Genomic DNA, 24617 nt, shown 5'->3' on the forward strand with positions numbered 1-24617 from the left:
AGCACTGGTGTTGCGTTGTTACAGTAGACAGAAATAAACTCTATTGTTTCAACCTATGGAAAATACGGGGTTTATTTGTTACAGTGGCAAGCCTTACCTTAGCTAATGCACCATGCCATCTTCCTTCCAAGAAATAACTTTCTTTGCATCCTAATTCCTGTTGACATGAAACAGCCCTCGGTGTGGTGTGAAATATTAAACTCACAGAAAATAAGAAGAGAAAACGGAAATCTACATCTGTCACTTTACTTTCCTTTAGAGAGTGCCAGAAACCAGCAGACTCCTGAAACGTTTCGTGTGTCCCCATGATTTAGGGAAGTGAAATATTTGGGGTGAGAAATCAATTCAAAGAACGAAGTCTATCTGATCAGGCATGCTAGAAATTTAGCTGTGTGGTTCCTAGTTGATTAGTTTTTATTTGATAGGAATAATATATTCTGAAATAAATTACATACCATATTTCCAAGATAGGATTTCAATATATTTTAAACACACTTTGGGAAGTGATTCAATATGCCTGAATCATCACAGGCAAGATGCTAATCTTGTAATCATGAGTTTAGATTGGAAGAAAATGGAGAGGCACTAGGAAAAGAAAATAGGATAGAAGACGTGTCCTCACATACAGAATTATGATTATCTGATGGTGCCAAGTTTTGGAAAAAAAAAGCTCATTAAAAATATGAAGTCGCCAACTTTGTGGCTTTGGAGGATGCGTTTGGATGAATTTGATTTTCAAAATAAATCAGAACTGAAGTCCATAAATCTTACCATTTTAATCAAATTTCCTCAGAGGACTGAATTGAGTTGGGTCCTGGCTGCATCACTGACTGTGATCTCAGCACCTACTTTTATAGAAAGTACCCTCCTCATTGCCATGGGATGGACTCTAAGCTCACTACACAGGAGCCATGTTGGCTCCCTCAAACGGTGAGATGCCAGCACATCATAGTGCCCCTGTGCTCAGTCTTTGAAGATTTTCTCTCCTTTGCCTGCTCTCACTCCCTTTCAGATCTCATCCACTCACTCCAGGGCTTAAAATTCCATCTAAATGCTAATGATTGCCAAGCGTATATCTCCAGCCCTGGCATTGTCCCTCAACTCGGGATGACTCTGCCCAACACATCCACAACCGTGCTCCTGATCTCCCTTCTTTTCACCCCCATCTTCCTTCTCTCAGTTTCTGGCTCAGGCCAAAACCTTGGTGTCATCTTTGACTTCTCTCCCCCGAACTTTAAACAAAAAATAACAGCTTTGTTGGGATATAATTCACATATCACAAAATTTGAATTTTTAAAGTGTATAATTCAGTGGTTTTCAGCGTATTCACAGAGTTGTGCAACTGTCACCACTATCTAATTTCAAAACGTTTTCATTACACTAAAAAGAAATCCCATGTCCGTTAGTAGCCACCCCCTGTCCCCACCTCACCCCACTCCTTGGCCACCGCTAAACTTTCTAACTCTGTAGATTTGCCTACTCAGGACGTTTCATATGAATGGAATTACACAACACACGGCTTTCTGTCACTGGCTTTCACTTCACATAAGGTTTTCACGGTTCATCCATGATGTAACATTTATTGGTACTTCATTTCTTTTTTGTTGCTGAGTCATATTTCATTGCCTGGATATACTACATTTTGTTTATCCATTTACCAGTTCGTGGACATTTCGGTTGTTTCCACTTTTTGGCTACTATGAATAATGCTGCTGCAAATATTCATATGCAAGTGTTTGTGTGAACATGTGTTTTCAATTCTCTTGGGTATAAACTTAGGAGTGGAATTGCTAGATCATATGGTAACTCTGTGGTTAACATTTGAAGAACTGCCAAAATGTTTTCTAAAGTGGCTGCAACATTTTACACTCCCACCAGCAATGTATGAGGGTTCCAGTTTCCCCACATCCTTGCCAATGCTTGTCATTGTCTATCTTTTGATTTTGGCCATCCTAATGGGTGTGAAGTGGTATCTCATTGTGGTTTTGGTTTGGATTCCCCTAATGACTAATCATGTTGAGTATCTTGTCGTGTGTTTATTGGCCATTTGAATATTTTCTTTGAAGAAATTTCTGTTCCAGTCCTTTGCCTATTTTTAAATTGGGCTATTTGTGCTTTTAGAACTCTGCATTAAAAGTTCTTTATATTCTAGATGCACTTCCTTGTTATATATATGATTTGCAATCATTTTCTTCCATTCAGTAGGTTGTCTAATCACTTTCTTAATGGTGTCCTTTGAAGCACAAGTTTTTAATTTTGATGAAGTCCTTTCTATTTTTTCCTTTTTTCTCTTGTGCTTTTGATGTCTTATCTAAGAAATCATTGCCTAGTCCAAGGTCATGAAGATTTACTCTATGATTTCTCCTAAGAGTTTTTGAAGTCATAGCTCTTCTTACATTTAGGTCTATGATTCGTTCTGAGTTAAGTTTTGTGTATGGTGTGAGGTAGAGGATTGAAGTCCAAGATCAAGGTGTGGATAGGTTTAGTTTCTTCTTAGGCTTCTCTCCTTTGCTTGCAGATGACCACTTCTTGCTGTGTCCTCACATGGTCACCCCTCAATCTATGTGTCCTGATCTCTTCTTATAAGGACACCAATCATATTGGATTAGGGCCCAGCAATATGACCTCATTTAACCTTAATTACTTCTTTAAAGGCCCTAACTCCAAATACAGTCATATTTTAAAGTACTGGAGGTTATGAATTTTGAGGGGATACAATTCAGACCATAACGTCTATCGGTCATTTATGATGTGAGTGGTCAGAGCTGGTTAATGTATCTCTGCAACACAGTGGTGCTGATCTCCTCCTGAGGTTTCAGCATTCCTCCGATTCAGAGTGTGCTAAACTCCTACCCTCTGGCCTGTGACAGTCCAGGAAAGAAGGTGGATGAATCATGAAAATTTGTCATATTCATTGGAAATGCATACGAAGTGATGGGTGAAGAAAATCAGTGAGATTTCTTTTTTTGTATAAAAATAGTGCATTATGAAGACCACAGGGTAACCGAAGTTTGAGGTGGACAGGATTTTAGTTATAAAGATGGGTGTGAAGGCAAACACAAAGAAGATGGTGATATGACTACCTCCAGCAGGGCCAGAAAGGTTTAGGTTCTAAGCCTTACAGGCAACATCAGAAAGGGCCCACCTGTCCTGTGTGTACTGCAAAATAAGATGATAGCCACTAGCGGCAAGGGGCTGCTGCCTCCCCTATGTCCCCATTCCGTCCCCCATTCTCCTTCTCCATCCTCCACCACACACTCTCACAGAGACTCTTTGGACAGAATGTGAGCAGTGGCCTGAATACTGTAAGGTTTACTCACCTCAATCAAAAACACCAGGTATTGAAAGGCTTCTCAGAGGCTACCCTTCAATTGCTTACATATCCTCCTTTCCAAAGCAAACTCACAAATGAAAATGCCATACGGTATCTGCTGATGCAGAGGCCCCCAAAGCTGCAGAGAGGGGAAAAGAAAACATGAAAGGAACCCCTTCTCTGTCTGAAACCACACTGGGTAACGCATCAGAACACCAAAGGGCAGAGACCTTGACTGCGTTGTCAGTGGACGTGGAAAATATTTTGTTATCCTCAGCAGACACCTGGATGTAGCTCACTGGAGCCGTGTGGCTTTTCAGCATACCTGTTGGTTTTCTAGAATGGAAAAAGAACAGATGAACACCCAGCAGGTCTATCTGTTATTTCTAAATAAAAATGCAAGACTAAACTTGGCCCGGATCTGGCAGTTCTATTCAGCCTGGAGGAGGGTTATGTCTCCCTCTGAAATTACACAAGTATATATCTTGTGTGATCAAAGCACTGTGGCAAATAATACCCACTTATAGCAACACAACTCAGTGTGCGATGAAGCCCTGGGCTTTGTTTCTCCAACTGCTGACAATGTCCCTATAAAAGGAATAGGCAAGGAAGAGCTCAGGCTGGGGTTGGAACAGATTCCATGGCAGGTTGCTGCTTTACGCAGTATTCAGATCTGGGAGGAACGTCTGTGAATATAAGTTTATTTTAAGGAGACTGGAGGGCTCACAGTGCCCTCAGGGTCTCAGGGCAGGGAGTGTAGTGGGAGGGGGACAGGTAGGAAGGAGGGAGGCAGGGCTGAGGTTGAAGCAGGGAGCACAACATCTTTTTTTTATAACCACGTCTCTGGAAAGTAAGTGACTGTGGGAAATTGTTCTCCATCAGCAGGCAGATGGGAGTCTAAGGTAATAGCAGAGGGGAGAAAATCACATCTCTTTCTTACTTACAGGCACACCTCGGAGACATTGCAGACTCAGTTCCAGACCGCCGCAATAAAGTGAATGTTGCAATTAAGCAAGTCACATGAATCTTTTGGCTTCTCAGAGTATATAAAAGTTATGCTTACACTAAATCACAGTCTATTAAGTATGAAATAAATAATGTACATACCTTAACTAAACAACACTCTATTTTTGCTTAAAAAAAAAAAAATGCTAACCCATTCTCTGAGCCTTCAGCAAATCGTAATCATTTTGCCAGGGTGGAGGTCTTGTGAAAAATGCAGTATCTATGAAGCACATTAAAGTGAAGCGCAATATAGCAATGTACACCAGTACATTTGACATCATGCTGAGCTTGATACGTGGATGATCTCATTTGTAATCTCTGTTTCTACTCTAGGTGTGGGTTCTCTTGTTATCATTATTATAATAAGGAAACTGAGGCTGCAGCCTTGCTTGGGATCTCCCTGCTAGAAAGTGACAGGGGCGAGATAAGAGCCGGTGCGCTTCCCGCCCTGGAGTACTGACCCCGCTGCTGCCTGCTCTGCTGAGAGGGGTCATGCAGGTCCTCCACTGATGCCTGCATCAGGGGCTCAGCAAGGAACCATGGCACATCCTAGGTGACATGTTCTTATCCCCAACCCCCACTATCAACGCATGGGAAGACAACTCCCCGTTTCCCATTCTCCTTCCATCTTCAACACTTATCAATGGAAATGACTTTCAGAAGAGGCCAAACTGCATTTGAACCCTGATTCTGCCATTACTTCCAAAAAGTTATTTAACTCTGCTGAGCTTCAGTTTCTTCATCAGTAAATGGAGCTGATGTGAGGATTAGAGATAATGTGTATGATGCACGGTGCCTCAGACAAAGTAGGTGCTCAATAAAATGATAGCTGTTGTTATTACAAGGAAGTGCTTCCCAGCACTTGCTCTGGGGGGCTCACCATGAAAGGTTTGAGCCCTATTCTAAGGTGCACAGTGTTTACACATTGAGGGTATGATGACAACCTACTTTCAATGATTGAACTGTTTGCTACCTTGCTACCTCAGTCCCAGGCTTTCCAGACAGTCCCTGTTTTCTTACGTCAATTCTTATGCCTTAGGGGTGGTAGAGTCATTATCAGATGAGGCTAAACAACTCCAGTGGAGATGCAATGTCAATTTAGGGCCGTGTGAGCGAGGTGCACCGAAAGTACATCGATTGCACAGCGAAATCCCTAATCGCTCTCTGCGACTGATCATGGTTCATTGTAGGGAGGACAGCAATCTGATTACAGGAAATCATTCTGAAAGGAGAGTGAATCATGGCTCCACACAGTCTCTTTGTTCTTGCAAAATATTTACATCTTAAGTGAGTTGCTTATTAATGTCAGAGAACGAATCTTTAATGGCCACAACAGAAGTTTCCTGGGCTGTGTGTGTGGAAGATCAGTTTTGGACAGGGGTTCTTAAATTATTCCAAAAGGGCATTAGCATCCCTAGTCCTGCTCTCTTGTACCTTACGAGATCAATGGCACTCTTGGAGAGAGAAAGAAAACTTACCTGGGCAGATAAGGATTCCACACTCTAATTATTCGATCCAGTCCACCTGTCAGCAGCAAGTTCCTTCTCTTACAGAATGAAAACGTCTTGACTCCTGTATAGATGCGAAAAACTGTTTGATCACATTCGGCTCGCCTTTGGGGCAAACCAAGGGATGCTTGGCCTTTTCTCGCCTTGACATCTTTTCTAACATCCCTTATCTCTTTCATCTTTTGCTTGACATTTGTTGTTCCCATACCGTACCCTAAAAATATTCACAGAAAAGCAAAACACAGTTTCTTAATATGGTCAGTTAATGCGCGGACAAGTTGCTGATTTGTAAATGTCCCCGGTTCGCTTTTAGCAATGACTAGAGTTTTCTTCTTCTTTCTCCCCAGGTGTTCAACCATAGAGAGTCTGAAGAATGAAAACGATGTGTGTAGGAAAGGCAAGACCTTTTTTCCCTTCCCTCTCTAGAAAGAGGCAAGAAGGGTCATCTGGGAGCAAGAGGAAACATGAAGAGGCCATCTCATTCTGGGGAAACAAACTTACTAAATCTCTACCAGTGCCAGGCATTGTGCCAGGGCCTCTCCACACACGATCTTGTCTGAGTCTCACAGAAACTCAGAGGCAAGCACCTTTCCCTCCACCTTGCAGGTAAGAAAACTTACACCTGGAGAGGTTAAGAAACATGTCATCAAGAAAACTGTGGAGCTAAGCCTCAGACCCAGGGCTGTCTGACTCCTAAACCGGGGCTCATTGAGTCGACCTATCAATTTTATCAACCAACCAACCAATTTTGTCCCACAATTATGTTCAGTCAAATGACTTATTGGTTTATGAACCTCCTGAACAATGGAATCAAAATGGTAGCATCGTGCAGACGCAGTCAAGGGCCTTCCTGAAGGATTCAGACGTTAGTCTCACCAGAGGGTGATGAAGAAAATCCCCAATACACTCACCAGGGCATCTCACATCCACCCTGGCTGGCTTACCCTGACCTCCGACCTCAGCCTCATCCAAGGTAGCTGAAAGGGTGTTGGAGAAAGAAGGTGCAGCCTCCTCGTTCCCCCACCACCAAAGAAGAATTCTCTTTCATCATTTGTGACGTCAGCAATTAGCTGAGGGATAATTGGTTTTGTCTGGGTGTTGTGTCTGCTATCACAAGTTATGAGTTCAACTATTTTCCAGGAGAATTTGCTATTCAGAAAAGTTCAACCAAAGCCAATGCATGCTTCATCTTTGCGAGAGCGGGGCTTCTGCAATCCAACAGACCCTTGTGAAGTAGGATTCTGGCGCAGGTCTGTTGATTTTTCAAGAGAAGTGGGAAATCTCTATTTTCATTGGAAACATCCAGAATTTTAAATGCTGGTACTCAGTTTCAAAACATGTTTTAAATCTGTGGCTGCTTGGCCCACTGCTGCCTCTGGGGACTCCGGTTTAGGGCGCGTTGCTGCGGTGGAGAATGGGCAAGTGTCCAGGGAGGGGAAAGGGCCCTCATCGTCCTGCTTCTCCTGAGCTCATCTTCCTCAGAGTCACATGACTGCTCTCCAGTCCACGAATTCCAATAGAGAAAGTGGAGTCATTTCTGAACGACTGGGCTATGTGATTTCCACGTAATTGGGGGCTGTAATCCGAGGCCTGGGCCACCCCTGGCTAGTTTATTGACAGTGAGTTGAGGTGACAGCTCTGCTCCCTATGGCTTCTTCCCACAGTGGGGAAGGGCTGCATTGGGTAGCTGGCTAGCCAGTCACTCTGGCCCCGTCCTTCTCTTCCTCCTTTAATATGCAGCAGAAAGGTAAACAGCCTTGAACTTGCAGCTCTTTCATCTGCCAGGCAGAAGGGAGGGGAGGGGAAGTGCTGAGTGTAGATAAGCACTTAAGACGGCAGAGTGAGCCTGCGTATCTGAGCGAGCACTTGAAGGGTCAAAGCAGCAAGCAAACTCTCCTCAGATGCCAGTTTGACACTTTCACCCTTCTTGTTATGAGCAGAGATCTGAAACTTCTAAGCAGGTGTGTCACTTTATTTTTATTTTTTTTTCAAGTGAAGGGAGCGCAGCCAGTTCATTTGCATGATCTCTAGCAGTTCTTTTCCAAGAGAGCCAGACAGAGATACATGTTTAAATGGTTGTCATGGAAACCAGAGAGCACAGCTCTCCCCCAAGGTCTGAAGGAAGGATGATGAAAAGTTTAAGCAATCACCATGGAAACCTAGCACAGATTCAAGGCAGGTTCAGATCCCCAGCAGACTAACTAGCAGATAAGTCTTAGGTGCTGGGGTCCTGGTGGAAGGGGAATTCTGCCTGTCCACTGAGGCGTCTATCATCAGGGCTGACTCAGAGGCCACGTCCACAGTCAGGAGCTCAGAGGATCCCATGGGGTCAGCAGCAGTGTGGGTGTATTCTCCCCAAACTCCGACTCTTACTCTTTCTGTTTCAAGGTGGATCCTGCGGCCTCTCCTGCCCACCCTTCCCTATATCTTATTCCTCCCTTCCATCAATTTCCTCAGTATGGTCGAGCCCACGGATCTGCTGTCACAAAATGGAAGCCTGTTCAGATTTGCAGAAGGGAAGACATTCAAGGCCCAGCCTTGGTTTCTCTATGGCCTTGAACAATATGTCCCCCTCCATGTTCATTAACAACCAAAATAAAGCCAGAGATTCCTGCCTTCCATCACCTTAAGTAAACAAATGCACTTGAAGGTGCTTCCCACACTGCAGAGCCCTCTATGCAATTGTTGGTTTCTTCTGTTATGGATTTTCCCTCTCATCTGAGGTGAGCCTATTTGGGAATAGATGGCTGACCTTAAGCTGAATTCTGAAGTCCAGAAGTATGTAAAGGGGGAACCTTAAGGGGCTGTGAAAGGACTCTTACCAGAAACGGAGACTAAACTAACTAAAAGGGAGTTGCGGAATGGGGTGAACCAGCTCACTTGTTTCCTGACAGGGTTATAACTCTAGCAGCCATTTAGGGATGGGGGTGCTGGTGCTATAACACATAGTGGAGGAGTGTGTGTGTGTGTGTGTGTGTATAGACATGTACATACCCGACACAAAGTAGTCATGCGGGCATAGGATGCTATGGGGACATGTGGGGGGTTGATAGGGAGATGGAAGGAGAAGGGCACAGGAGAAAAACACTTGAAGAGCTCGTCACTACAGCATCCCAGTCTTCCTAGAGTGCTTCTGAGCACAGCTTTGGGAGCAAGAGGGATGTGGTTTGAATTTTGACTTCACCAATAAATTCACTCAACAACTATTTATGGAGCACCTGTTACGTGCCATGTATTCTAAGCACTTGGGACAAAACAGTGGACAAAACAGACAAACTCCCTACCTTTGTGGGGCTGGCCTTTTGATGTGGGAAGACAGACCAGAAGCAACAAACATCACAGACAAACTAGATAGTACTCTAGAAGGTGCTTAGATGGATGGATTTAAACCGAGTTAGGACAGGTAAGGAGGACTGCGAATGCCAGGAGCAGGGGCTGGGCTGCTCCAGGACATAACAAAGTGGACAGAAGGGCCTCGTTGAGAAGTGACATTTGAGTAAAGACTTCAAGGAGGAGAGGGAGTGAGCGATGTAGACATTTGTGGGGAGAACTTTCCAGGCAGAGGGAAGAACCAGTGAAGATATCCTCATATATGCAAGGAGATTGGCATGACAGGAACAGAGACAGAGAGGGAGAGAAGTGGGAGACCAGCCCAGAGACGTAAGGATGGGGCTGACACACAGGGCCTGGAGGACTTCAACTTTTGCTCTGAGTGAGATAGGGGCCCACGGGAGGACTTGGACAGCTCTGACTTCTAATTCACAGGATCTCTCTGGCTGCTGTGTGGAGAACAGACTATAGGGGCAGAGTGGAAGTAGGGAGAGGAGTTAGGCTCCTGCCGTGACCCAGGGAAGAGAAGATAGTGATTCTAGCTAGATGGAAGCAGTGGGGCTGGGGAGAAGAGGCCAGATTCCAGGAATAGGCAGGGTCAACAGCTTGGACATGGGTTGTGAGAAAGAGGAGTCGAGGGTGACTGTTAGATTTTGGCTAGAGCAACTGGAAAGATGGACTTACAGCCAATTAAGATTGGGAAGATGGTGTGAGGGAGAACTGGATTCAGGTTTGGACTTAATTTTGACAACTATGTGGTATTCAAGTGGAGATGTCCTTTAGAGATCCTAGGCAGTTGGAAATGCCGGACTGAAGTTCAGGGAGGGGCCAGGTTAGAGAGAGAAATTTGGGAATTGACAGCAGTGGTCCTGGAGGGGATCATCAAGGGAGTGATGCAGGTATGGATGAGGAGAAGACCGAGGACTGAACTCTGCGGGCTCCAACGTTAAGTCACAGAGATGTGGAGGAATAAATAAGGGAGACGGGGGAGGACAACACGTGAGATGGAAAGAAAACCAAGAGAGGCTGTAGCCTGAAGCCGAGTGAGAGAAGCACGGGGAGGAAGTTGGAGTGATCTGCTGCTTCAAGTGCTGAGAGAGCAAGTGGGATGAGGATCCGTCACTGGATGTAGCAACATGGGGGCACGGACGACCCTTACAAGAGTGTTTTCGGTGGCACGGCAGGGACAAAGGTCAGGTTGGAGTGGTTTTAGGCAGGCTGGGGGGAGAGGCATTGGAAAGGGTGAGTATAGGCAACTCTTTCCAGGAGTTTTGCCCCGAAGGCTCTGAGCCTCAATACAGTTGTGTGTCGCTTAACAACTGGGATAAGTTCTGGGAAATGTGTCATTAGGCAATTTTGTTGTTGTGTGAACATCATAGAGTGTACTTACACAAACCTAGATGGTACATGTAGGCTGTGTGGTACTAATCTTATGGGACCACCATCAAATATGCAGTCTGTCATTGACCAAAAAGTCGTTATGTGGCGCATGACTATATTCTCATCTTTGCATCATGCCTGGAACATCATAAATACCCATCACAGAGAAATTACAATAATGTTCACCAGGGAGTGTGGAGGTGGGGGCGGGGGGCTGACTCTTTCTATAATAGAATTATCTAGATCTCTATAGATACTTAATAGTGGTTTAGAGCTGTAAGCAATTTCAGTGGGCCCTGCTGTCTGTAATGGGAGAAGGAAGATGGCATGGACAGGACACTTACAGTAGAATGAGGGATCTGTGAATTTGTGTTGGATAGATCCTTAGAGCTCCTGTCCAACTTTTTTACTGGACTGGAGAGGAAACTGAGGCCTGAGGTCACAGCTCCGTTAGCAGCAGAGCCGGAGCTAGAACTCAGAGTTCCTCATTGCGGATTCATTGTTTTTGTTCCACCCAGACACTGAATTTTGAGCTGTTCCAGTCTCTGAAAGCTGAATTTCAGTTTCTTAGGATTCATATCCATTATCATTTGAGAAAATCACAATTTCCTAGTTCCAAGAAAGTCTAATGAAAATTCCCAAGAAACTTCTTAACCACTGCACATCTCTTTCTAACATTTTGGTGATTTAAATGTCAGTGAATCAGAAATTTCTAAGGGAAGCTTTCCTTGAAAGACAATGTAAGCGTGAAGGCTATGAATCAGAAGTGGAAGGGGCCTCAGGGCAGATCTCCTCAAGAAGGAAGCAAGTATTTCCTGGGAGGCTGAGACCTCACACTTGACTGAGCACTGGTTTTCCATGCTGTTCAGTGGCAACTGGAACAGGACTCTAAAGGATTAAAAAAGAGGAAAAAACCCTAGAATTTCAGCTTTTCCAAAGCTCAGAAGTGCTCAGGCACATCTAGGCTGAAGGCATCATAAAAGAAATGGCTGTCATCATTTCGTGGGTGGCTGACTTCTGAGTCGCTTAAAATGGTGTTAAAGATTGTATTCCTCACAAGTGCACTGCTTGGTGAGTTCAAACCAGGTCCTTAAAATCCAGGGGTGGGGCTAGGGATGGAGCTGGGAGGAGGAGGGAAAGAAGGTGGGGGACAGTTGGGAGGGCCAAGAGAAAAGGTGGAGGTAATCCCAGCAAATGAAATACCTGGAGAAGATCTGGTATAGAAAGAGACTCAAGTTATGACCATCCTCTTGGTGATAAACACACAACTCCTGCCTTCCCCAGCATTCCTCTCCTCCCTGTCCAGTGGCCCTGGTTGGGCAGGAGACATGAATGTCTGTGGACAAGCTCTTCACTGATTCATTTCTCAGGCTGCTGCTGCAGCCCAGGCATGCAGGGAGCCCCCCCCCAGAGATCACAAAGACCACCATAGGGAGCTTTTACTGGCTACGATTTTCCCACTACCCTAGGGTGAATGATAATATTTGTTTTCTCTGCAGTCAGAGAATTATGCTGCTCTGGGGTCAGAATCTCTATGAAAGTCCCAGGGCCTGAGAGATAGGGCTTAACCAACCCAAGTCTAGGAGATGGCAGGTGGAATACTGGTGTTGGGGTCAGCAAAACAGTAGTCAAGTCCCAATTCTACCTCTTCCAGCTAAGTGACCTGATGGGCATACTTTTCTAGGCTTATGTGTCCTCACCTATAAAATGGGACTAGACGCAATTCATACCTCACCTGGCTACTGTGAGGATCAAATAACAAATATAACGCATGTGAGTGGTTCTCAGCCTTGGCTGTAAATTAAAGTCACTGGAAAGTGTCTAAAAAATATAGATGCCTGGGCCTCACCCCCTTGAACAGTGGCTTCTAATCTTGGGAGTTTTTAAAAGTCTCAGTGCCCAGGCTTTATCCCAGATCGATTAAGTCACAATCTCCAATGGTAAGACCCAGCTAACCAGATTTCATCAAGTCTCCCAGATGATTTCAATGGGCAGCCAAGACTGAGAACCACTGACCAATGTGAGCGTTCTTTATAAATTAGTAAGTGCCAAACACATGTAAGGAATCCTCGTCAGTATCAGCTTGAAAATGAAATACGACAAGAGTGACGTTGAATAATTGGGTGGGGCTTTCCAACATACTCTCAAGAGCTTCATAAAATAAGTAAGAAGCACAATAACGTAACTGTGAAGAATTAGGAAGAAGGTCTTCAAGGGGCAAGCTATTAGAAAAAAATTATAAAAATTAGTAGAATCATATAGAAAAGATAGGAAAATTATATTATTTTGATTAAAGGTTTATTAAGATTAAATTAGATAAATTTTGATTAAAGCTTCTCAGACTTGACATGTACACAAGTCAGCGCAGCTCTTTTTCAATGCAGACTCTGATTCAGTAGTTCTGAGGGGAGCCCGAGTTTTAGTTTAGTGCTTTAGTTTAGTTTACTCATCTGTAAGATGGGGCTAATAGTGGGATCGAATCATAAGGCTGTCATGGAGATTAAATAAAATAATACACAGAAGAAGCTTAGTCTAGTGCCTGACACTATGTAAATGTTCCAGTTAGAACGCTCCAGGGCCAGCCAGAGGTTGCATCTATTTCAGACCAAGAGCTGCTATCCAAGGAGTGGTCCGTTGTAATCAGTCTGGATTCCTGGTTCAAATCTGGACCAACCAACCTCTTGAAGTTCACTCAGTGCCAAGATGAATGTCCTCAGTCCTGTCCAGACAAAATGACTCCCACATGAGTAGCATAGACTAGCCCTGCCACACTCCTTACTCCATAGACCCAAGATTAGCCTGGTGAAGTCCATGCCCAGACTAACTGTGCATTGGGCTCTGTAAGAGTGAGGGATGGATTGGGACCTGGGTTCTCCTTTGGCTTGTCTCTGAATTCACTTTGCCAAAGATCAGATTCCAGAAAATCCAATTGTTCTCAGGTTCTGGGTCTTCCCAGCGCCCTCACTGAAAGCTGTTATACCCAATATACCTTTTGAATTCTTAAAAATTCCCAAATCCCACTTCTACAAATGCACCAAGACCACTGTCCTATGTCCATATTACTGTGTATTTATTATCAGGTAGCACATTAGGAGTGCTCAAACAGTGTAGCCTGAGATTGCTTGCAGTGGATTTTGTTCGTATTTCAACTCAACAAATATTGATCGAGCTCTCAGTCTGTGCAAAGCCCTGCGATAGGACTGCCCGCCCCCCTCACTACGCCTCTGCAGCAGCCCAGGGTGAGGCTTCCAAAACTAAAGGCAAATTACACAGTGGAGTATGTCACATTTTGAGCTGCACCAGGCATTATTAGCAGAGTGTGGGATGCCTGTTGCAGTGCAGAAATGATAAAGGTGGGAGACATCCAAGGCTCTGACACACAGAATGAGAGCATCACCAACGTGAGAGGAGTGGAAGCGGTACCTATTACTAGAGTACTGGGCTCATGGTTGGAGCTTGAAATGACGGCTTTGATGGAATCGTAGTAGTTCAGCTGGAAATGACACAAAAAGAGAAAATGCTAATTAATGTGAAGATCACACACCAGGTCAAGTGAGAATTTAACGATATCTAACGCATTCTTTCAACACATGCTTCAAGAGGGAGAAAGAAACCATTTGCTCAGAGGATAGGCACATTGAACAAAAAACCACATTTGCATTTGGGCAGAGGTGTGTAGGTGGCCCGGTGGAGTTTGGAGTGTGTGGGGGTTCTCTTCCCTTCACACTCGTTCAAGGCTAACACCAGAACCAGCAATTCCTGGTTATTCTGTCTGACAGAATGTGCTGAAGTTTCTGCTACCTATTTTGGATATTTCTGAGAAAATCACAATGTAGTCTGCATAGCCACAGGGCTTTCACGGGGAAAACAGTGTGTCCTTCACTATAAGTCTTATTTCAGTTGAAAGGTATGCTGAATGTCATCCTGGGAAGGGTAAGAGATGCCTTCCCCTGTCTTTGAAAATCAGGAGCCAGACTCTGAAACTGATGTGCTGGGAGTGGGGAATCAGGGCTTTTAGGCAGGACCCTGACCCAGGGCCGGGGCCAGTCTTGGGTGGAGAGGACCATATTTGGTGGGATTTGAGGCGTTCCTCTCCTCTCAGGTCACCTTCTTCCCCAGCAGAAGTCCTTGTTAAGAACATGAGCATGTCACTCGGATAAAGCCATCGTAGCATAGAAAGAGCAACACAGTAGTCACAGAGGACGATTCACTTATCATTTAGAGCCTCCAGGCACTATGCTAGTCTAGGGGGGCAGAATTTGCTGCCCCCAAATGTGTCTCTTTTGCTTGATTATTTTTAAGAATGAAAGCCTTGGGAAGAAACTTTGACCTTTCCCCCAACCACCTAAAAGATAGAAAGCCTGTTCCAGGACGGAGCTATCAGCATAGATGACTATAGCATAATAGAATCTAGGTGTGGCAGACAGGGAGGAGCCTAGCAAGGTCCCTTTGATCAAAGTCCTCTCCATGTCCCTTTGTCTCTGCACGGCATGGCAAACATTTGTTTACCAAACATTTGCTTTTCCATCTCCATGTGAATTGCCTTCCTCTCCACTGAAGTCCCAAACCACCACCCTCAACATCTTCTTTTTTTTCAACTAAAGATGATATTTAAAGTGGTAGCTTTGGCTATTTGGGCAAGTTACTCAGTTTTCCTGGGTTTTGCCCGTGTATACATGTTATTAACCTTTAGCTCCTGTTGATCTGTCTCACGTCAATTCAATTCTTAGACCAGCCAGAAAAACCTAGAAGGGTAGAGGGAAATTTCTTTCTCCTCTACACTAGGTTCAGAGGAGGATGCAGAGAAGATAATCCTTGGTTCTAACCCACAAGGAGTACAGAAACCAAAGACCCAAAGTCACAGGAAGAGGAAATGTAAGTTTGAAGGGAAGAGAGAGTTTCCAATGGTTGGGGCATGGCCCAGGACAATAGGACTCAGTGGCCAGAGCAACCTACAGAGCTCAGAACTGTCCCCTGCCTTTTCTCTGCTGGAGTAAGCTCCCCCGAGGCTGTGCGTGTGGCTGACCTCTTAGGGAGGAAGGTCATGAACACTGCCCCCGAGAGAGTAGAGAACAGAAGGACACCAGATGCCGGGGAATTCTCCTACAGTCCGATTCCTCTCTGTAGGCTCCATTTCTGCACCACCGATGCCAGCAATGGCTTTGTTTGACCCCTCCACTAGCGGTCACCCCTTGGGCAGCGCTGGCTCTGGATCTCGGTATTGTTCCTTCTACCTCTCAAGGCACACAGGATGGAAGAGGGCAAGTTGGAGAAGGTGGGTTGTACAGGAGAGTGGAGTTTGGGGGCTGGCAATTCAAATGTCCACGCTCTACAAAAAGCACAGCTCCATTTTGCTAAGTGGAAGAAGCCAGGCACAAAAGGCGACATATTGTATGATTCCATTTACAAGAAATGGCCAGAAAAGGCAAATCTATAGAGACAGAAGGTAGATGCGTGGTTGCCTGGGGCCGGAGGTGGGAAGGGGCATTAACTGTCTATGGTTAAGAGGGATCTTGCCGGGGTGATGGGGTTGTTCTTAAACTGGATTATGGTGATAATCACACGACTCAGCAAATTTATCAACAATCATTAATTGTATACTTAAATGGGTGAATTTTACGCTATGTAAGTTGTACCTCAAAAAAGTTGAAACAAGAAAGAACCGTGCTCCAGTCACCTTTGAGAAACACAACATATTCCACAGCAATGTTACACGTGAGAGTTCGGTCAGATCGTTGTTTTCATTTTGTATCTAGCTTTCTTAATTCACATTTCCTTTCTACTGCAGGACTGGTATGTTATTTTCTTCTCTTCATGTTTGAAACTTTGCTGGTCTTAATTTTTTAGATAAATGCTATTTTCTTGGTCCAATTTTCTTCCCCTTTAATTTTCCTTTTCACTTAACAAATAAATTTGGTCGTTTTCCTTTCACCCAATAATATTGCCTACTTTTCTTTTCCTGCATAAGTCTTCTTTATGAAAAATCTTCTCTACCTAGGGTAAGCCTGATGTGTTTAGAAAGAGATAAGAGATGTTGGGACGATAAGAGACATCTCTGCTCCCCCAGCGGAGGATTCTCATCACTCCTGCTCCTCTGGACAGCAAGTCCACTCTGCATTTGGTTTCTGAGCTGTCTTAACATGAAGGACCATGTCTTGCTTTTCTATAACTTGAAAAGTGATTTAGCTTCTCAGAGACAGAAGAAATCTCAGGGAAGCAACTCTCACCCCCACAGTTGCATTATTGGTCCCAGGACACTGGTGTCATGTGAGTTGGCTCTCCCTCCTATTATCTTCAAGTCCAAAGGAGACCTGGGGTGGAGACCCCCAAAACAAGCATGCCAGGAAGTTAAAATTGATTAATTTCACTAGCTTCTGGAAACCAGATAGTTATCCTTCCTTGTGGCATTCTAGGGCTCTCATGTGACGTTTATTTTTATTTGTTTTCAGCTAGGTTAGTAAAATTATCTCAGGACCAGTGGTGACTCATTAAAGAATATCAACTGTTATTTATTTGATTGCTTGGGTGAAACCCCTGGAGAGAAAGGGCAGACTGGCAAATTCCAATTTACTTTTACTTAAACATTTATTTTTTCTTTCTTTCTGTCTTTTTTTTTTTCACCTGAGTAACCCAATCTCCATGCGCTTTCCAGCGGATGTAGTTTACATTTGGAGAGGTCATGCGTTATTAATGCTGATGTTTGACATGTTCTCGACTTTGGGCAGCTTCTTCCAAGTTCTAAGGAGAAAAAACATAAAAATTTCAAAAGAATAAGAATGAACATCCCTCCCACACCCTGCTCATCTCTAACAGGAGCCTTGTGTCAGGTAGTCCCTCTGATCAGGAATTCCTCACTTCTCTCTTTTGCTCGTATAAATTCTTCCCATTCTCTGAGGCCTTGATAAATCCTCCACCGGAACCTCTTTGAATATGCCAGACCGTTTGATTGCTCCCTTTTCTGGACTCCAGGAAAGTTGGGCGTGTAACCGACAAGCCTGATGTGTGCTGATCTTGTTCTCTCATGCAGACGTGTACAACCTGAAGGCAAGGGTGCTTCCTTTAGAGCCCCACCAGCCCTGGTAGAGAGCAAGGACTCCACCAATTCTGACCCGCTGAAGACTCCAACTAGTCCCCTTGTGTGTTCCAGTTGGGGTTTGAGCCTTTTAGAAGAAGGTAGTGGGCTTTTGAAGTCAGTCTCACAAAGTGGACCTTGCTCTTATGTGTCACGCGTGAAGGCAGACAGGAAGAACTTAGAGGAGGCATCAGTGACCTGACACGTTCCAAAAGCTCTTTAATTATCAATTAATCCATATGAACTCTCTGAGAGACAGACTGTCCTTCCCACAGGCAAAGCAGGAACAAAGCAGCTGGTATAACAGGGGAGTGATTGACTGCGGAGGACCCGTGGTCGTCTACCCACCATTCTCCCCCTTCCTCCCTGCCAATGAAACTGAGGCAGAGATCCCTTAATTTCAGGGGTGTCATGTGACCCAGTTCTGGCCAATGAGATAAAGTGAAATCAGCAGAGGAGCTCTGGGAAAATGTTTTTCTCTTTCATAAAATGTGAAAATAGTATGAGAGAGTCTCCTTTTTTCTCTCTCTTTTTTCTTTCTCATTTTTCCTCTCCCTTGGATGGTGTTTTTCCTTCTAATTTTAAACACTGTTGAGATGTGAAATATCTGGAGCTATCGCAGCCATTGGGAGACCATGAGGCCATAGGCTGAAGGACAAAAAGCCAACATACTAAAGATGGTGAGGTGACATGATGGAGACTGAAACCTCTGGGTGACCCCATTGATAAGCTAAACTGATGTAGCAGCTATTACCGCCCAAGGGGGTCATCTGCCCACTGCAAGACATGCCAATAGTCGGGAGGCAAGGTGGTAGGAGAGAAAGGGTTTCTTTATTACAGCTTGCTAGCAAGAGGGAGGATGGTCTACCATTGTCCAAAAGAATCATCTTTTTTTTTAAAGATTGGCACCTGGCTAACATCTGTTGCCAATCTTTTTTTTTTTTCTTCTTCTTCTCCCCAAAGCCCCTCAGTACATAGTTGTATATTCTAGTTGTAGGTCCTTCTGGTTGTGCTATGTGGGATGCCACCTCAGCATGGCTGATGAGCAATACCATGAACAGACCAGGATCTGAACTGACGAAACCCTGGGCCACTGAAGCTGAGTGCGTAAACTTAACTCCTCGGCCACTGGGCCAGCGCCCAAAAGAACCATCTCACAGAACAAAGACTATAGGCTAGTTATATAGGGGACTGGTCTCCGGGTGGAGGAGGCAGCTGATCTCCAGGTGGGGGCGACATCTGGTCCCAGTTCCTGATAGTCTTTTGTTTTACTGGATATGCATCAGAGAATGGAACAAAGCCCTATACCCCGATCTTTCAGTTGTCATTGATGATGGTTATCAGCATAGACTCTCTGCCTAGGGGTCATCATGTTCCTCAGGAACTGAAAAGAACAAAGTTATCAACTTGTAGCAGCTGGAGGGGCCATGAAATCTACAGAGCATGTCTGGGTTTGTTAATCAGAGGTCATTCAAAGACACAATACGGTTTCTTTTTACAATATGGCTTCCCTTATGTCAACCTTGTGTTGAGCCAGTATCACAACCACCTATATCCTGACATTTTTGTTAAAGAAGGAAAGATAAACTCCTATCCTGTTAGTCATTTTTTCTATTACTTAATAATAGCAAACATTTATTAACTTCTTACTATGTGTCAAGCACTGTTCTAAGCACTTTTCACTCCTCAACATAACCTTGTGAGATGGGCACTATTATTCTTCTCTTTTTAAGAATAAGAAAGCTGAGGCACAGAAAGATTAAATGACTTGCCAAAGTTAGCAAGTAACAGAGAGAGAATTCAAACCCAGGAAACCAGGATTGCAGCTTGAAGCATTCTTAATGGATAAATTAATGAGTTGTACACAACAGTCTACAACTGATGTTCTCATAGTTCAACCCATCACAGAATTGTGGGACTGTTTTAGAGGGATCCTTTGAGATGACCTTGAAAATATTAGAGTTGATGTAACTTGGAATGGTGATCTATGTATCAGTGAAGCCTGTAGGCAGGATGTTTTCATATATACTGCCAGAAATCATAGAAGTATATTGGCTTTCCCAAAGCAGTCCAGTATAGGATTTTTCCCCTAGTAATATTTTTTTTCATTTTATCAGTTATATCATAATAAAGGTCTCTTACTCTGCACTTTTTAATTGCTAGCATGGCAGTATATTTTTTCATTTAAATTGTTCATTACTTTTGGCTACTTTTCAAGTAATAAAGTGTATGTTTCAATCCACTCAAAAGTTATTTCTTGAGAATATTCTGTGAATACTGGTCCTATCTAACCCATGGAAGACACTCTAACTGACATTCACTCAGCATGCATTCTGGGTTGGTTATGACCCTTGCTGGTGTAGGGGACTGGAATTGGCCACCCCACGATATGTCTCTTTGGCATGAGGATTATTTTGGACTGGTTACTTTTTAAAAACTGCAGACAGCAAAGAAACTCTGAAAAGTAGAATTTACTTACCCTTTGTAAGAGACATTTACATTTGTAAAGGAAATCTCCATCTGTAAATGTGTCTTGACCTCATCTCTAGAAACTCTTAATCAATGCAGAAGGCAAGGACTTAAATCTGCATAATAATCTTACTCTTGTTTACTGCACTTGTCTGGTAACCTCCCCCAACATCCTCCTTTGCCTTTAGCTGAAGATGACATTTAAGGTGGTGGCTTCAGCCATGTTGGCAAGTTGCTCAGTTTGCCTGAGCCTCTCCCATGTGTACATGTTATAAAGCTTTGTTTAATTTTCCCCTGTTATTCTGTCTCTTGTGAATTTAATTCATTGTCTGGCCAGAAGAACCCAGAGTGGGTAGAGGAAATGTCTTCCCTACATGGCCATCAAGGCAACTGGGACCTCAAATCCCCTGCCCCTGCCCAGGACCACCTGAGAGGTGGTGTGGGGGCTCTATGTATGTATGTTTTCTCTCTCATTTTATAGAGAAAATCCTTCACTGGTTTCCTGAGAGGATATGTATATGAGACGAACATTTTTGAAACCTCATACGTTTGAAAATGACTTTACCCCCCAAATTTCAAAAATCATTTACCTGGGTACAGAATTCAACATTGGAGATAAATTCCCTTCAGATGTGTGAATGGATTGCTCCATTGCCTTCTAGCTTCTACTACTACTGTGGTGAAGTCCACATCCATTATGATTTCTGATCCTATGCATGGTGACTTGATTTTTCCTCCCTCTAGATACTTCTGGAATCTCTTTACTTTCAATATTTTAGGAAAAGTTCTCAAACTATTTATTTGATTATTTTCCTTCCTTTCTTTTCTCTTTTTCATATGTCTAGTATTTGGATATTGTACCTCCCAGATGGGTCCTATGGTTTTCTTATCTTTTCTCTTTTATTTCACACTTTTTGTCTTTTTGTTTGACTTTCTGGGAGAATATCTTCCAACCATTCTATTGAGTGAAAACATTTTTATCACAATTTTAATTTCCAAGAATTCTTTTTATTCTCCGAATTTTCCTCTGTAATGGCATCTTCTTACTTAATGGATTTCATCTTGTCTCTCCAAAGATAATAGCAGCATTTTATTGTTATTTCTTGCCTAGAATGGGAAAGTATGGCTGTTGTCCATCTAGGAGGTAGTGCTGCCAATTCACGGGTCTGAGGCGGGGGGGGGGGGGGGGCAGGCTGGGGGTCTACTTTGTGAAATGAATTGGCTCTCAGCTTTTCCTACAGCTGACCTAAGCATTTAGAGTTTTTGGATTTCCTAAGTCACTTATCGTTTGTTTATCTGCTTTTCAACTTCCAAATTTTACTGCTGCCGTTTCCTGTCATTCACCCCATCCTTATGGGGTTGTGTCTTCAGGGAAAAACACTCCCTTTCCTGTTGTATAGATGAGTTTTATTTAGGAGGGAGTAAAAATAGATGCATGTGTTCAACCTACTCTGTTTCCTGGAAATACGGAAAGCTTATTTGCAGTCACATTAGGGGCTTCTTTCTGATATTTGGAAATAATCCACATGTTTAGGGGCTGCCTTGTAAGACAGGGACTCTCTTTTCCTGGAGAAGTTTAGCCAATTTGGAATGTCTACTTCTCAGGGATGTGGTAAAGAGGCTTCAAGTTCTACTGGGTTGGTCATAAGTTAGACAAGATGAGTACCCAGGACCTGCCCACTCAGAATTCTCTGAATCTATCATTTAAACCTCTGACTATATTATGCTTGTTCCAGGCTTCAAGTAATGTTCAAATCGTATCCCTGAGAAAATGTGCTTTTGTTTTTGTTTCATTTCCCATGTAGCCTACTACATACTTTTGGGGAGGAATGGCCTTGGTGGAGAAGTGACACTTTTGGGGAGAGTTTGCTTCTTCTTGTTCTGTCATCAAAAGATTACAGGTGATGAGAAGTCCGTCTCTAGTCATTGTCAAGGAGCTGCTTCCTATGCCTCTCTGAAACAACAGGAGGTGGGGGAGAAATCCCCTTCTAGTCTAACACACATGGTCAACATGTTCCACAAGGTAAGAAAAGGAGACCCTGAAACCCAAACTGAACAACGACAATGTTAGCATTGCCTAAATAGCTAAGATAAATACAGCCAGTGGTTACCATAGGTTAGCATAAGGGGAGCCATCTTATCTTATAGAGAAGAACCATGTTGGAACTATAAATGACCCTGACCCACAAGACACCCCCTTTCCTTGTTAGCAATGCTTTAGTTTACATGTAGTCTAGATAAGTACACACCTGCTTCTTGTGAGAAATATGCAGGCTCTGATATTTTCATAGCCTTAGCTTATATGTAGACCTCCCTACTGCAATAAGGTGATAATTTTGTTCTTTAAGTTTTCCCAGGGTTGTAATGACCTCTGGAAAAGAGTCCTGCACTGGTATTCATCACGAGTGACAAGAGAAATGGATGATTTAACATCTCAGGGACTACAAGACCAGATCTTCAACATTCTGAGATCCCTCCCCCCTTTCTTAGCCTGTTTGCCGTATAGAAGTGCTTCAAAATTTGTAGTTTTAAGATGGTTCTTTAGGACACTAGTCTGCCATCTTCCCCCTTGCTAGCAAGTTGTAATAAAAAGACCCTTTATCTCCTACCACCTTGCCTCTTGACTGTTGGCTTGTCTTTGTGGCAAGTAGAAGACCCCTTTTAGTGGTAACAAGAAGACTAAAAAAACGGATGAACTAGGAGATCTTTATGCAGTGAGAAAAGACTCCTCATGTTCTGAAAGGATACTCCTCAGTATTTTACCACACAGAAATCAACCATTTTCAGCTGAATGATGTATCTGACAGAGACTGGTAGGGAATGATGAATATTAAGTAACTTAAAGTTATGGCAGGAGCTATTGCTAATTGTATAGTATGTCAAGAAAATAAAGCACATCTGAAATTACATTTGGTCAACGGGAAAATAAGGTAGCATTTGCCAAAATTCCTCTTATACTTAACTTTCTCGTGTTGGGGCTCAGGGCAGGCTGCTCCCAAATATCCCACAATGGCATATTGATTATTTTGAATTAAAGTTACTTGTTTGACTTAAAGTTTTGACCCTCTTCTCTCTATTCCCTCTGAAAGCAGGAAATAAATTTCCCACGTGAAAGGTACCCTCTCTATACCAGGAGATAGAGACATCCTTATCACAAGAGCTGGGGAATTCAGGGTCAAGAAGCCTGTATAAGCAAACCTTGTTACTCTTACTAATTTACTACCTCAAGCATAAACTCTACTCAGATTCATCACTAATTACATACTCCAAACCTAAGTTTCTTTGTCTTACCAAATCCTCACAAATTTATGGTTTCTTTGAGTACAAAGATATGTAAACTGCATGCTTTGTTCACTTTCTGAGCATCATTTTATGATCTCCTGTACATAAATATTAAATTTCTTTTCCCCTCTTGTTGATTTGGTCTTTTGTCAATTTTATTATTAGTCAAGCCATAAGAAAGGTAGAGGGGGTCATTCCTGCCTTCCCAATAGGTTTGGTGAGCCAGCCAGGAGAACTCACCAGCTGGAAAACTGCTTCCTCCCAGGGACTACTGCAGATGAAGATCCTGGGACGTCTGAAAGAAGGTGGCAAAAAGGTATTTCTTACATGTCAGCCTCCCAGATCTCTGTCTGCAAAATCCACTGGGGACAAATATGGTGGAAATCTTTTTTTCCTTTCTTTCTAAATTTAGATTAGCAGGCAAAAGTATTTGCAAAATTAGTTTCATGGGAAAAAACAACTCTTGTAAAGATTTGAAAAGAATATTATTGTTTTCTGTTAGTCCCATTTCTCCCAGAGATGGTCATTGCTTTTTTTTTTTGTTTCTTCCAGCCAGAATAGGCATATGCAACTGGCAGGCAGCTGAGTGGACTGCAGATCGAAGCTTAGGGAATCTAAAAAATATTGGGTGAATTTTTGCTTGGTAAGTCATGCTATTCTACTCAAAAGTGGGGGAAACACATGCTTCCCTATGTTTGGAATGGCTATTTAAAAACAGGGACTTCATAGTTACTACCTTTATTTTCTTAGGCTAATTCTGGGAACGAACTTTTTGGATCTTGCGAGGGCTGCATCCTTTGCACCATCCTTTGGGGATGTCTCTTGCATCCATGTTAAGTCCATATTTCACAGAAAAATAGAAATTAGAACATAAATTAAAGTCCACTCAGACCTCTTCCTAGTTGCCTTCAGACATTTGCAGATATTATAAAAATCAAGATATTGGAAGTACAATTGTTCTGCACTTAAGCAAATAGCAATTACTCCAAAACTCCTAGAAAAAAAATCTATTTTCTTCTCTGTCCTTTGAAATTGTACATTTTGCCATTTCTTTGGAATGTAAACACTCCAGGAGATAACAGTCAAAAATCACCTGAGACTGAGCCTGGCTAGCTCAGTAAGTAAAGCCTGAGGTTAAGGGAAAAATGGCCCTTTTTAAAGTGCAAGCTGCTAGAAAGGCTTTCTTGCCCAAAATCTAATTCACAGCATCCTTAAGAATTACCTGTCTGGGGCAAATACAAATCTTAAAAATCTTCTC

At 43.3% G+C, this 24617-nt stretch overlaps 1 protein-coding gene across 1 annotated transcript in view; it reads right to left on the reverse strand.

Moving 5' to 3' along the window:
* Window positions 1–24617, reverse strand: part of LOC124240740 (WD repeat-containing protein on Y chromosome-like) — an 81409-nt gene that overhangs the window by 34927 nt on the left and 21865 nt on the right. Inside the window, 3 exon segments of the mRNA XM_046663865.1 lie at window positions 3544–3649; window positions 5797–6040; window positions 13960–14029. Coding sequence (XP_046519821.1) covers window positions 3544–3649; window positions 5797–6040; window positions 13960–14029 — 420 coding nt within the window.

The sequence above is a fragment of the Equus quagga genome, chromosome 6 (genome assembly GCF_021613505.1).
Source record: "Equus quagga isolate Etosha38 chromosome 6, UCLA_HA_Equagga_1.0, whole genome shotgun sequence".
Taxonomy (NCBI): Eukaryota; Metazoa; Chordata; class Mammalia; order Perissodactyla; family Equidae; genus Equus; species Equus quagga.